Source organism: Stigmatopora nigra, chromosome 4 (assembly GCF_051989575.1).
Source record: "Stigmatopora nigra isolate UIUO_SnigA chromosome 4, RoL_Snig_1.1, whole genome shotgun sequence".
Taxonomy (NCBI): Eukaryota; Metazoa; Chordata; class Actinopteri; order Syngnathiformes; family Syngnathidae; genus Stigmatopora; species Stigmatopora nigra.
In genome coordinates this window covers 6,820,146-6,834,577 of record NC_135511.1, presented here as the reverse complement: position 1 = coordinate 6,834,577, position 14,432 = coordinate 6,820,146, and the positions used below count along the sequence as shown (strand labels likewise).

At 39.1% G+C, this 14,432-nt stretch overlaps 1 protein-coding gene across 1 annotated transcript; it reads left to right on the top strand.

Moving 5' to 3' along the window:
* The first annotated feature begins 5,038 nt into the window (after window positions 1-5,038).
* mccc2 (methylcrotonyl-CoA carboxylase subunit 2) lies at window positions 5,039-12,758 on the top strand. Its single transcript, XM_077714978.1, has 17 exons — window positions 5,039-5,276; window positions 5,973-6,039; window positions 6,250-6,334; window positions 6,449-6,550; window positions 7,330-7,457; window positions 7,633-7,745; window positions 7,864-7,977; window positions 8,128-8,192; window positions 8,773-8,872; window positions 8,949-9,044; window positions 9,220-9,292; window positions 9,726-9,802; window positions 10,654-10,720; window positions 11,038-11,194; window positions 11,418-11,532; window positions 11,899-11,984; window positions 12,509-12,758. The coding sequence occupies exons 1-17, from the start codon at window positions 5,145-5,147 to the stop codon at window positions 12,624-12,626; spliced, it is 1,695 nt and encodes a 564-aa protein (XP_077571104.1). The 5' UTR covers window positions 5,039-5,144; the 3' UTR covers window positions 12,627-12,758.
* The last annotated feature ends 1,674 nt before the right edge of the window (window positions 12,759-14,432 follow it).

Here is a 14,432-nt window from a genome sequence, read left to right as displayed (position 1 = left end):
TCATGTAGTTTTTTTCCAAGACACTCTGCGCGTGTGGAGGGGAAGGACGAACTACAACTTCCGGGTTTTTCCGCCTATTGAGAGGTGGCGATTAACGGCGACCAATCATGGGCGATAGATGTCAAACCCGGGCGAGAGCGAGCTGTCACTCGTTCTCGTGTTGTCCAATCGGCACCCCCGAAGCACAAATCGGAGCAAGGGGCCCCCACGTGGGGTACCACGGTTATCTCTGGTGCTAAATGACACAGGTTTGTAACTATCTGTAGATTTATGTGCCTTTTATCACAGACTCCCAGGCGAACATGCGCCACTGTTTGTTTCTGCCATTTATTTATGAAGACATTAAAACAGTTTCCCGTTTTTGCATTTTACAACCACGCAATTAAATTGTCACCAAGCTTAACACTTCTGCTTGTATCTTGCATGAATAATTAACGGCGCCAGGTGTACTGATGTGAACACATTCTGAATTATCACAGTTGCAAATCAGGGCTATATACTTTACAGTAAATGGTTATATGGGCGTTTTTCATTCTTCGAGTCGTGCATTTTGTCTGAATGACAGTATAACCTCATTTTTCTACTTTTATCACCTCACTAATCATCCTGGTGGGCCCCAAACAACCGTTCTCCCCATCTGTCTTATTTTTGTGGGCCTCTGAGTTCATAGTGAAAATCCAGTCAACAGACAGTGACCCAAATCAACAGGAAGTGACCCAAAATCAATAGGAAGTACATCACAATTGCCCTCAAATCCACATGACATGACCTCAAAATAATAAAAAGTGAATGGAATAATGCCCCAATTCAAAAGGAAGTCATGCTAAATCGGTAGTAAGTGACCAAAAACCAATAGAATTCCTTAGAAATGACCTAAAATCAACAGTTACCTAAAACTTCCCTAAAATCATCAGAAATAAACAGGGAAAATTCAACAGAAGGTGACCGAGAAACGCCGAAAAATTAACAGAAAGTGACCCATACACGACAATTCCAATAGGAAGAGAACTGAAATTGCCTCAAATTCACAGGAAAAGATACTTCCATATAAGTATGAAATGACCCAGAAATCTGTGCCCTACGACTGACTGGCGACCAGTCTATGGTGTAGTCAGCCTTTCGCCCGAAGACAACTGGGCTAATGTTGAAATCCATGAAAACAGCTTAATATAGTCTTTGCCTTTGACAGCCATAGAGGCACAATCCAAATGGACTGCGAGTTCTGGCAGCGATCATTCATAGTGCAATTGGATTGCGCCTCTAAGACCGTCAATGGCAGCGAATGAGTTATCGTGGTGGAACGCGCGGTTCTTGCGAAAATAATCAACTCCACTTTGACAGCACTTCAGTGTTGATTCGTACAGACGCTGGGCCAACACACAAGTCCAAATACACATCTCTATCCAGCACACATACAAACTAATATCTCAGGTAAGCACGGGGCCTAAAGTGACCTGCTGCCGTGGCGCGTGAATCCACTAAGGCTGAGAAAAGGTAATATCATGCCCTCCCTCTATCCTCTCCGGAGGTCGCCATGATTCGGGCGGAGCAGGGGAGTTGCACAAGTGAGAGAGGTGAGCTGGAATAAACAGATTTATTTGCCTGCGCCCGTCTCTGATTATTTTGCCCCAGCCTTTTGTTCCAGACCTTATGAAACCCAAATGTCAAGTGAGGCGAGGGCCTCATATCGAGCCCTGTCAATCACGGCTCTCGCCGCGCCTGAAGCCCTGACGCCGGATTATTGGCTTCAACACGAGGGCCGCCCGCGCCGCTGGCCAGCGAGCCTCTGACGATTTGACAGCCTGCTCTTTCTTTTTTTTTTTGTTCTTCTAAAGAGGAACTTCATTTGGCAGCTGATGCACGGGAGATTGCAAGGGAGCGAGGTTTTGGAGATGGGGCGTGTGTGTGTGTATGTGAGCGGTGGTTAACACCAGGCCTTTGTAAGGATACGGCTGCTTTTCATTACACGACAAATCCGGAAAAAGATGAACATATTGCTCTTGTCCACTGTGTCACGTGAGAAGATTTGTTTCTAGCTTTAAATGTAGTGCTTGGTGAGGCGTGCAGAATAATGTGCAACCTCAAACCAGAGGATGGATTTGAACCCATGAGCTTGAAAGCAATACAATTCGGATTTATTTATTTTCAGTGATAAAGAGGCAACTGATTGGCCACTATTGAAGGTGTTAGACGTCCAATCTACTTTAACTGAGAGGGGCAGATGGACATCTTCCATCTGCTGCTGAAAAAATAGCTGGTAGTCCTCCTGGTTTCAAATGAATGAGTTAATTGGGTCATTTGTAAAGATACCTGCTTTTTTTGGTCCCAAATTCCAAGTATAAATTGAAATTCCCACTCAATTGCAACACAAAGCAAAGATTTACTATTAAGATCAGGTACTGGAGGTTGTTTTTTGTGTCCTTGATGTCGACGACAAATGTTTGGACAGGGTTTTTCCGCATATACCTAACCAAGTATCCTGGGAGTGTATATTGCGACCTAAGAACGTTGTTTTTTAGATGGTGGTGATACTGAAATACTCCACACGTGTTGGTTAGAGTGGATGATCCAAGTGAGGGCTGTGGAGAATGATGGCGCTCCCCTATTCCTATGAATGGTACTCCTCTTCGGCAACAGGCTCTTCACAGGAGCCCGAAAAGTACACGCCGAATGAGGAGGAGGATTAAAAAGACACACGGTAAATGATCATGCTTCATTGCTACTGGCGGCCACAGACGCCCAATCCAATTGAACTGGGAGAATGAAATAATGCCACCCGCAATGAAGTTCTGAGATCGAGCTTTCAATGCCTGTTGGGTTTGGATCTTGCTGTGTGGAGTTTTCATATTCTCTCTTAGTCTGAGTGGGTTTTCTCTGGGTACTCTGGTTTCATCGCACTTCCCAAAAACATGCTTGCTAGGCTGATTGAAAACTCTAAATTGTCCATTGGTAAGAGTATGAGTGTGGCACAATTGTTCTTCTCAATTGCGCCATGCGATTGGCTAGCAACTAATTCAGGGTGTGTCCCCCACTTTTGCCCAAAAGTGGCTTGAATAGGCTCCAGCACCCCCACGACCACGTGCCACGGTTTTCGAGTGACCAGTATAACCAACACATTTCAAGTGTTTTTCTTTTAAAAAAAAAAGGTAAAATATTCTCTTTTATTTAAAATTTCTAATTTTATTTAAAAATATGTACTGTAAATAATAAACTATATACTTTTTGTTGTTTTTGTAAAAAAAGAGTAAATTTATAATCTTTTTTAAAATTAAAATAAAATATAAAAAAGAGGAAAATGCTCTTGGTTTCTATAGTCCTTCCTAAAAACATGATGATTATCTTAATTAATAATTAACAGCTGTAATTAATTACAATTATTCATTCCTCCATCTTCCATACCGCCCATCCTCGAAATAGTTGCGTAGGTTGCTGGAGCAAAACCCAGCTGTTTTTGGGCGAAAGGCAAGCTACACCCTTGACTGGTCGCAAGTCAGTCTTTGGGTATAATTAATTAGAATTAGATATTTGAAAATATATGCCTTCATATTGAAAAACAGTAATACACTTACTGAAATATTCATAGTCCAACTTCTCTCAGCTTATGATTTTTGGTCCCAACGCACATTTAAAGCTAAAAATGGAAAGCCCACGCAAATGATAGGTGATTTAGCCCTAATTTTGCCACTAATTCGTAGCACATTCTCAAAGCAATCATTTGGGGCTTTTGTATGAAGCACTCTCCATTTCAGTCGGCACCTTTTCATGCCTCTACCTCCATTCTGTCACTCCGCCGCCGCGTTCGGCGAAGGGGAGGTCAGAGGTCAGCGCAAAGTAGAACGGGCCGGACAGGGGAAAGTGGCGGATCGTGTGTTTCCTAAGAAAACAGGAGCGGCCCGTTGGAGTGGAGGTCACGGTCGCGTTGGCCCAGCGTTGGAGGAGGAACGAAGTGAACTAAAAGCTCTCGTTTGGAATGCTCTTCAACACCACTTTGGCAAATGGACACTGCCTCTCCACACGGCGCTCGGGTCACAGAGGATGCTTTTTGCAAGCTTTTAAGCTGATGCTGATTTCCATTTAAAAACCTCTTTAGTTCACATTTTCAAATGAAAACCAGCAAGTGCGTTTAAGTGTTACCGGAGCGTGGAATTTTCCTACAAAGGACTCTTTTTGTTGGAATCCACAAGTGGATATTAATCGCGAGCTGGTAACACTTTCGCTATTAATGTGGGTTCATTGACATACATATGTTACAATATTTCATTGCCATTAACCGCTATAGACGTCCGATACTTTTGACAGGGGCTGGCACTGAACGATCGCAGCCAACTTTAAATTGGGTTTGACATCTATTGCCGTCAACGGTAGATTATGCCTCCACAGGAATGCATTATTAGGCTGTAGATTGTCTCAAGGTTCTTTAGTTCCATCTGCTGGCTAGATATTTCAAATGAATTGAATGGAATGCATTTATTTTCATTTTACAATTGTGAGATTTAAGTGCACAATAACAACAACAAATAAATAATCAATACATGATAACAATAAGTAATCAATAAATACGTTATAAATAATAGATAAAAAGTAGTCAACATAATAAGTAGTCAACAACATCAACAACCTAAATAAGTGAGGAAGTGCACAAATAGCAACAACAACAACAACAAAACACCCCGAACAGATACATAATCAATAAATAACTTTTGGGGGAGAATGTCCATGCCTTAGCAAGTCCTTGAACCTAGAAATTGTTAAAATGTTTATATCATATCATAACTATATAATATATATATAAAAATATGTAAATGTATAAAAAGTTATATAAATGTGTATATTAATTATTAGGGCAGCCCGATGGTGCAAGTGGCAAGGGCTTCGGCCTCACAATTGGATACCTGGGTTCAAATGATGAAAGCTCTTGTCGATGAATTGTAAATCCGAAAAGAGCAGATTAAGTTTGGTAGATGTCAATTTATTGGACTACATTTATGCGTTATATGAAATTCTAGCGTCTAAAAGCACTACATCATCCTGCCACCAGGAAGCACTACTTGTCTTTATTTGCGCTGAAATTTTCCAGAAAGGAAGAGCTCTGCTAGGCTAAGTTAGCAGGAAAACTCCGCTACGAGGCATAACTAGGCGTCAATATGCTTCTTCATAAGGTAAAGCCGCTACTGCTACGTTGCAGAAGCCTGCCGCAGGCATGTACGAGATTTTACTACGCTGACAAAGTCGCCCGTCTGGGCGCTCAGCCTGACAAACACTCCGACGACTATCAGGTAAGCTAGGTACTTACATCAATAGCTAGACCTAGGTGCTAACAGCCAGGAAACCTTGCTGAAATACGTGGCGGAAGTTCGGAAGGTCAAAATGACAACTAAAAGTAAACAAACAAACAAAAATAACACCATGTAAGATGTTAGTGATTTTAATTGTGATTAAAAGGGAACGTTTTCACTCTTGGGAACTACATCTAGCAATTATTATTATATTTATTGCATTTTTTAAACGAATGTCCTCAGTTCTATTAAGCTTTAATTGAAATGTAGTTGTTGAAAACTCGTCTTCATTCAACTGATGTATAAAACACAGATTCATATTTAATGGTTTCAAATAAAGACGTATATCATGTGTGTATTATTCATTTGTACATGAGTACACAATAAGGCATAGTATTCTGTTGCAATATTGGTCATGAATGCAAGAGTATTTTTTTCTCGAAGTTCTTGTTTTAAAATGTTATTGAACCTGTAAATGACAATATTCGTATTTGGAAATTATTGTATATGAAAGAAATATAAAATTTCCTAAACATACAATACAGCTGTGTGGCATGGAAAACCAGAGTGCAAAAATAAAAAAAATACTATGAAAAATAAATGAAGACTTTTTTCCATTTGTTTTGTTTTTCTAACCGCATATATTAATTATGTCATGCAATTGAACATACATTTATTTTAATTTTTCTCTTTCAGGAGAATTATGAGCGAATGAAAGCTCTTGTTGATGAATTGAAAACCAGAACAGAGAAGATTAAATTAGGTAGGTGGGAATAGATCATGTTAAATACCTTTGCCAGATGCCGATACGATGCACGTTTTTGCATAATATAGTAAAGATGTATTTAATGCTATGTGTTGTTAGAGGAATTGATTATTCTGAGTTAGTTAAAAAAGTACCCCTAGTATGACTTTTATAATTTAATGACAGTGTCTTACCACAAAAGACGTTGGATTCTGTTGTAATTTGCAGGTGGGGGAGAAAAAGCAAGAAAACTTCACACTTCTCGTGGAAAACTCTTACCAAGAGAACGGATTGATAGACTGCTTGATCCAGGGTATGGCTCAATGTTATTAATCAAAAAATACATTCAAATTAAAATTTTAATCAAAACATTTAAAAAGCATACACTGTCTTGATACATTTGTAACCTGTTGTCACATGTTTACAGTGCTCCTTTTTTAGAGTTTTCCCAGTTTGCTGCTTATGAGCTGTATGGAAAAGAGGAAGTGCCAGCAGGTGGGATGATTACTGGAATTGGACGTGTGTCCGGGTAAGTTTTCAGGTCATTATCAATTTTTTTTTGTATTTTTCTTAGTGAAATTTTTTAAATGGCTGTTTTGGTCACTGATTTGGATAAAAATAGACATCCATTCTATTTGGATGGGTGTTGAGCATTTCAACTGAAACGACCTTTACACGTGTGTTTTTGTTGTTTGTGTTTTCCAACGCATGAGGGCGCTGTTTCCCAGCTCAAGTGCCATATCAGATTTTACCATATACATTTATTCAACAAGTGGACAGTAATGCCCAAACAAAAAGTGTCTACCTCACTTGAATACAATTGCAATAATAGTCTTAAAGGATAGTATCAGGATCAATTGTGACCGTTAAATTGTCGCGTCTTCAATTAAAAACTTGCAAGGTATGTTGAAAAGAGAGAAGAGCAAAAGTAAGAAATATGTCCATCCTTTGAATTTACTGCTTATGCAAAGGTCAGTTCTCTTACAGTGCTTATATAATTCCTTAAGTTTTAATTGCAGAAACTTTAAACAAATAATCAAATAATGTAATAGGCTGGTTTGGAAAAATGTAGATTTTTTTTATTGGCCAAGTCAGCCAGAACGAATGCACCTCCATGCATGGTTGACTTAGCATGTGTTAAGACTCCTGCGAACTTGCTGTCATGAAAGTGACAATCAAAGACTACATATCAGGGGGGTGATAGGCTAAATGGCTTCTGACATTGGTTAACCTGTATACCAATCAAAAGACAATTCTAATTGCACAAAACAAATGCACTACTGATTATTTTCCCTTTGTTCAAACCAGTGTAGAATGTGTCATTGTCGCCAATGATGCCACAGTCAAAGGTGGAACGTACTATCCAGTTACAGTCAAGAAGCATCTTCGTGCACAAGAGATCGCCCAACAAAACCATCTGCCCTGCATTTATTTAGGTGAGTTTTGGACTACCATTAAAAGTTTCTCCAAATGGATCATATTCAGTCAGACCTGGTGTGTAGTAATTTTAAGAAATCATTTGTCATTGATGCATAAGATAAAATACTTCCTTTCAAATAGTACTTTTGTCCGGAGCATTTGTTCACACGGTAATGTTCTTGATTGCTTCAGTGGACTCTGGAGGTGCCAATCTTCCCAGACAGGCAGACGTTTTTCCTGACAGAGAACACTTTGGACGCATTTTCTACAACCAGGCCAGACTGTCATCAGAAGGAATAGCACAAGTAATACTGCAACTCTTAGATGGTGTTATTGATAATATTTCACTTCTAAAAAGATTTTTTTTTTCTAAAGTTCAGGAATAGCACTTTTGAAAATATTTTTTTCCCCTCTATCCCTGAGATTGCGGTAGTGATGGGCTCCTGCACAGCTGGTGGTGCGTACGTCCCCGCCATGGCAGATGAAAGCATCATAGTCAAAAAGCAAGGAACCATTTTCCTTGGTGGACCTCCACTGGTACTTATTTTTTTTTCTTTTCAGTGAAAGCAATCATATTTTTCCTTGCAGCTTCATACTTTTTTTTCTGCTGAATTATAACTGTCTGTGATTTCCCTACCTGTACTTAATAAGTAAAGAGTTGAAGAATCCCTGTGCCTGTGTTCTCAGGTCAAAGCTGCCACTGGAGAGCAAGTTTCAGCAGAGGACCTCGGTGGTGCCGATCTGCATTGCAGGTCGAAAATTACACTTTATCTTAATATAGTGTTACCTCTACTTGTGAAATTAATTCGTGCCTAAACCGGTTTCGTAACTTGGATTTTTCACAAGTAGAGATATATAGACATAATTTACATCGCATTAGCAGAATTTGTTCCATGGTCTTTATTACTACCCACAAACCTCTTAAAAACCAAAACAGAAAAAAACTGAAAATTATTTATTGAGCCATTAAGAAGAAAGAGAAATGCAAGCACATTTTCCAATGGGGTGGAATTGCGAGTGGTAGCTGGGTAAAGACACGGAATTTAACAACTGAAGACAAAACACTGTTTTTTTCTGATTTGTGTAGTCTTAATTTAAAGCAGTCAGATTAATTTGCTAATTAATCAAAGTCAAATATTTGCAAATATCTCTTTTAAAATTAATTATTTTTTAAAGTTTTTTTTATTATTTGACCAACTTTTCTCAGTGCATGAGGTGGCCAGACATGATTAGTCATGACACATCGACCATTACTGTTCCATTTATTTAGCTGTATAAATGAACTGTATCCTATTTTGCAATAGCTGTTGGATTTATATCATTACTCTGCAGGAAGTCCGGCGTGACGGACCATTATGCTTTAGATGACAATCATGCTCTACATTTGGCACGGAAGGCCGTGCGGAGTCTCAATTACAAGAAAAATCTTGATGTAAGTCCAGATAAGGTCAATTTTTATTTTATGTATTTATTTTTTTACACCGCCGCTGATAAGTCATATCTTTCAGGTCACTGTCGAGCCAACTGAAGCGCCTCTTTACCCAGCAGATGAACTTTATGGCATTGTTGGAGACAATCTCAAACGTAATTTTGATGTCAGAGAGGTACATTAACCTTCTTGTGTATTGAATACAAGTTTGTCCACTACCAAGTAAAGACTGGTGGCCCACCAGGCTTATAACACATTGTGGAAATAAATCAATATATGGTGGAGGGTCTTTTTTTTGGCTTTTTAATTTCTCACCCTTTACTGATACCAATGTGTTTGCTAATTTTTAGGTCATTGCCAGAATTGTTGACGGGAGTAAATTTGATGAATTCAAGGCACTTTATGGAGACACACTTGTGACAGGTATGTTGAGTTGAAAAAAAAATAAAGATAAAATCAAATATACTATATATGTCCATAATAGCACAGCAGGGCGGACAAGTAGTATCATCACAACATTAGCCTTTATTAAAAGTCCACAATGCGCTCTAAAAATTGTAAAAACTTTGGTAGGTGTGGCTTATAGTTGGGTGCACCTATTGTTGGAAAATTACAGTATTTTAAATTTACTATATTAAATAGTATGGAAAGAGCAGCGTGATTGGATGTCTCTCCTCATTGATGACATTGAAAGACTTTGTATTGGGACCTACTTGACCCCCCAAAAATGTGTCCACAAGCAGAATCCAGATCTTTATAGTTTTAGTTTTCTAAAAATGACCCAGTTATAGTGACATGCTGTATAAATGGTTAGTAAAATCTAGACTGGTATGTAATTATGTCTGTCTGCTTGCAGGATTTTCCAGAATTTTTGGTTACCCCGTTGGAATAATTGGTAACAACGGAGTGTTGTTTTCCGAATCTGCGAAAAAGGTAAAGATGATGTTTTTCTAGTGCTAAGGCGTTTCTGTCATGTGAAAGTTTTCAAAGAGTACGACCGCAGTGTTCTGCAAGTGTCAAGGACTTAAACGCATTAGCCGAGTAAGCCCCCTCCCGCAGGGATACGTGCTGCTTCCAACACTGAATACCAATCTCCCTCTCATGAGAGCGCTTTGGTCCTAATAGATGATTTGTTCTGACCCTTCTTAGCAAAAGGGGCTGCCACAATAAGCTTTCTAATTGCATTTGTCTGGGCCCACTCCTGAGCGGCCCTCAATACTATCGTAATACCATTGCATTTGAAAGCCACGGACCATTTTCATTCAACATAATTTGCCAAGCAATTCTGCTTTGAACAAAGCTGAACTGTAGTCACCCTTTAAATGGATGAGACGTCCATTGCTTCATGAAAGGCTCTCTACGTTTTTCACAATTGAGATTCGATTTGAGGTGAAAAAAAAAAGATTCATTTGCCCGTCATGGTGTAACAGCGCGAACATTGGCCGTGTTATCAGCGCTATTGTTGTTGAACGTGACCAACGCGGTGCTTGGAATATGCCCGGCAAGCTCATCTATGGAAAATCAATACCGCCTGCATTTGGAGATGCTATGTCTTCGCCCAAGATGCCGGCGGCTTTCTGTCATACTAAATTCTTCTCTCAAAGCTGTTGGTGTTTTCATGAAAGTCTACGATGAAACAATTTGATCCAAGCTGTTGTGATGGGGGTTCAGTGATAATTAGTCTCCGACTTTGTTAACTCATTCTAATTTGTTATAAACAAAGATATTAAATGCATGTCTGGACATTTTGTGAATTTACGCTATTCACTTTCTTTTTTTTGTAGGCCACGCATTTCATCGAGTTATGTTGCCAACGAAATATTCCGCTTATTTTTCTACAGAACATAACAGGTGAGTGTGAATTTGATGTCTTCTTATTGGCTTCTACACTTCCAGTTCAAATGGAATGGTCATCTACCAGTGATAATTACATTAGAGTTTGAATTTAGTTTTAAGAGCCACATTGTTGGAGATCCATCACATTTAATTGCACTAAAAGAGTTAACGGCCACAACATTTGGACAGTGAAGGATCATGTGTCAGTTCCATTGATCCCTGAGGATGTTCAATCCATTTTAGTCAGAAAGTTAAGGTGGAAAAATCTTTTGATTTTGTCTCAAAGAATCCAGTAAACCTGAGGTTGATACTACATATGGCTTCTTTTTAAGGTTTTATGGTTGGAAGAGAGTATGAAGCAGGAGGAATCGCCAAGGACGGCGCCAAGATGGTAACCGCTGTCGCCTGTGCCAATGTTCCCAAGATGACTGTGATCATTGGCGGCTCGTACGGGGCTGGAAATTACGGCATGTGCGGAAGAGCCTACAGGTATAGATGCACTCTTTTTTTTTTTCTCCCAAGGCTCCATTCCGGTTGCAGAAAATAACTGTTGTTTGAATTGATAGGACATGAAGTGTGTCTGGTTTGTTGATGTTCTTTCTTGCAATCTAACAACCTTTCGTATTTGCCACCTCGCTCTTTAAAATCAGATTGCATTTTGTCACTCGTCTCGTCGACACAATGAAATTTACACATGCGTCTTCTTTCACAGCCCGCGGTTTCTCTACATGTGGCCCAATTCCAGGATCTCAGTCATGGGTGGAGAACAGGCTGCCACCGTGCTGGCCACCATCACCAAGGATCAACGAGCGAGAGAAGGAAAGGAGGTAACAAAAGCTCCCCTCAGGTTATCCTGCCAAAAGCATAAACATAATGCTTTGACACCTTTTTATTTCAAGATCACCATTAGACCATTACTTAATGCCGTAATGATTCTGATTAGTGCTGTCGTTGGCTGCTATTAAAACGTGTTAGATGTCCTGTGGGGGATGTGTGGAGAACTTTAATAGCGACAAAATGACACCTCTGCTCAGTACTGATGATTAAGATAATTATACATTGTACAATGCTAACACGACTAAAGTGTAGATGAAAAACATTTGCAGTAATGTTCCAAAATTAGCATCATTTAATTTTCTTATGTTGACAACTTGAAGTGACAATGTTTTTTTTTTTTTTTAACTTATCAAAAGTTTTCGGCTGAGCAGGAAGCTGCCATGAAAGAACCAATTGTGCGACGATTTGAAGAAGAAGGAAGTCCCTACTACTCTAGTGCCAGGTGATGGCGTCTATTTTGTTGAAAATGCGCATCATTTTCACACTACAGTTTGACATTACATCGTAGCTCTGGTTTCTTTTGAAGGCTAATTATGGCTGTTAACTAGAGATGCCATAAAGGATTGTCTATTAGATTATAAGAATCATACATATATATATTCAACTTGTGAACCTGAAAAAAAATCTCCTTTTTGAGCCTCGTAATAGCAAATATCTTCCGTATATTCAACGTAAAATTTTGAAATGTATTTTAAACTTATTCAACTCTATTTAAAAAAAAGAGTAATATTACAGTTTGTAATTTAAAAAAAACCCAACATCAATCAATACTATTTTATGATATAATTATTTTTGTATTTACATTTTTTATTAAAAAAACGGCGTCCATTAAATGCACGGAAGTAACTAACAATTTTGGTGCTATTGATGAAGGTAGACATCCAATCACCTTGCATTTGACATCTATAACTATCAATGGCAGCAATGAGTTAATCTCAATATTGTGATGCTTTCATGTTCCCCCAGACTGTGGGATGATGGAATTATCGATCCTGCTGACACGCGCCTGGTTTTGGGACTGAGTCTGAGTGCCGCGCTTAATGCGCCAACAAAGAAAACACGTTTTGGCGTGTTCCGAATGTGATGGACATGTATAAAGCACTTGAAGTCACACAGGATATCATTAATATTTTGGCTTTTCTGAATGATATGCATCTAGATTCTAACAGGCCTTAAATGTTACACTTTGTAATAAATAAACTAAATTAGACATTGAGTTGAATTTTCATCAGGAGCAACACCAGTAATTGCTGGATTATCACATGGGGGCGCTGTGGAGCCATAAAGATCTTCTTGGAATCAAAATTGAAGGCCGCTGGAGTATTGACCGAATAGTTGCAGCGAGTAAACATGGAAGGAGATGTCTTGAGAGCATCGACCCAGGTGGGTTTGTTTTTCTCCATCTTCTGTATTCTCTTCATTTTAAATTTACGGAAAATATTGTGTCCTTACCAGAAACGGCATCTTGTTGCATGTGGAGTGCGGGGATGTGTACTAAAGCTTTTTCCCCCCCACCCACACATGGTCAGTTTGTTTGTTGAATATAACATGATAACTTCACAGTAGTGATTCCTTGTTTTGTTTTTCACCACGTGACATTTTGATTACCATTTGATGCAGCAGTGGTTGGAACTGTAAAGTCTGCCAGTTCGCCTGCTGCACTCTGAGGCGGCTGACAACAGAAATAACTCAGACCCCATGGTGAGTGTGCGTGGATGTATTTGTACGAGTCTGAATGCCACCCACACACAAACTCCTCTAGCATCTGCACCATTTTTAATGCCGCTCTACTGGCCATCCCTTCTTCCTCGTCCATCAAATTACCCTGACGGGGGCATTGAAAATGGATGAAGCCGAAAAGTTTCCATATTATGGATAATGCAAAAGTGCAAGCATTTGAAAGTTAACTCACTGACTGCTCTTGATGGGGATTTAGTCTATTCCTTTGGGCTGGAACCAGTCTAAATGGGTTGGATGCCCATAATCGTCAATGGCAATAAAAACAAAGCCATTCATATGTCAATGAAGGTTTTGCTAATAAAATGGAGTGAAAAGGCCCAAGACTGGAAAATGCTTTATCCTAAACCCAAGAGACAATTAGGAAAATTAGACTGAGTCAGGGGTGTCAAACTCCTTTTTATGGTTTCATTTAGTCAGCTGTTATGTGTTTTAGGTCGGGTTGCCATGTTCATTACCTGACAATTAAATCCATGATCTAATGAATTGACAAATACTTTGATATTGGTTCCGTCGTTTACAGAGATCATTGAACTCAAAATTGTCCAATTTTTAGTTTTAGCAGAATCTTGCTGACAGAATAGCATCATTTACATAATTGTGGTAAAATATTAGTAGAATTCATCCAGTTTCTCCTTTGGCCATGACTTCATCCCTCCACTAAGTTTTAATCACAAGGGAGAGCAGCATCTTTCATCCTTAGCCAAGAAATGTGCTCATATTTGCTTGCTAAGTGTGCAGTGTCATGTTTAATAGATGCCCTGGGTTCACTAGCTTGTTCGCTCCCTGACAGAATCTACTCAGGACAATTATGACTCATATCCAAGTCACCCAGCAGCAGCCTAAAAATAAGCCTTGACTGCAAGTCTGAGTCAGTGTGCACCTCTTGGAGAGAGCTTGATTGTTGCTTGATACCTGTGGCTTTTCCATCCATAGTAGGAGCTGTCACTTTTTTAAAATTGTTCTCAATGTTTAGTACTTGATGACAACGAATATCGAACCTATAGTGTATAAAAGTTTTAAGATAATTTTACAGTAATTATCCCAATGGAATTGCAAACCAACATTTTTAGATCTATTATTATTAATGTTGTTCCACTGGATCTGTATACTTCTTCCATAAAATTTATAATACATTTTTATGGCAAATTTA

What these genes read in the sequence shown, in the direction of transcription:
- mccc2 (XM_077714978.1), top strand. Translation starts at nt 5,145, where the DNA reads ATGCTTCTTCATAAGGTAAAGCCGCTACTGCTACGTTGCAGAAGCCTG. An exon ending in ATGTGCGGAAGAGCCTACAG is followed by an intron (nt 11,195 to 11,417) that starts GTATAGATGCAC and finishes CTTCTTTCACAG; the next exon opens with CCCGCGGTTTCTCTACATGT. An exon ending in CCCTACTACTCTAGTGCCAG is followed by an intron (nt 11,985 to 12,508) that starts GTGATGGCGTCT and finishes ATGTTCCCCCAG; the next exon opens with ACTGTGGGATGATGGAATTA.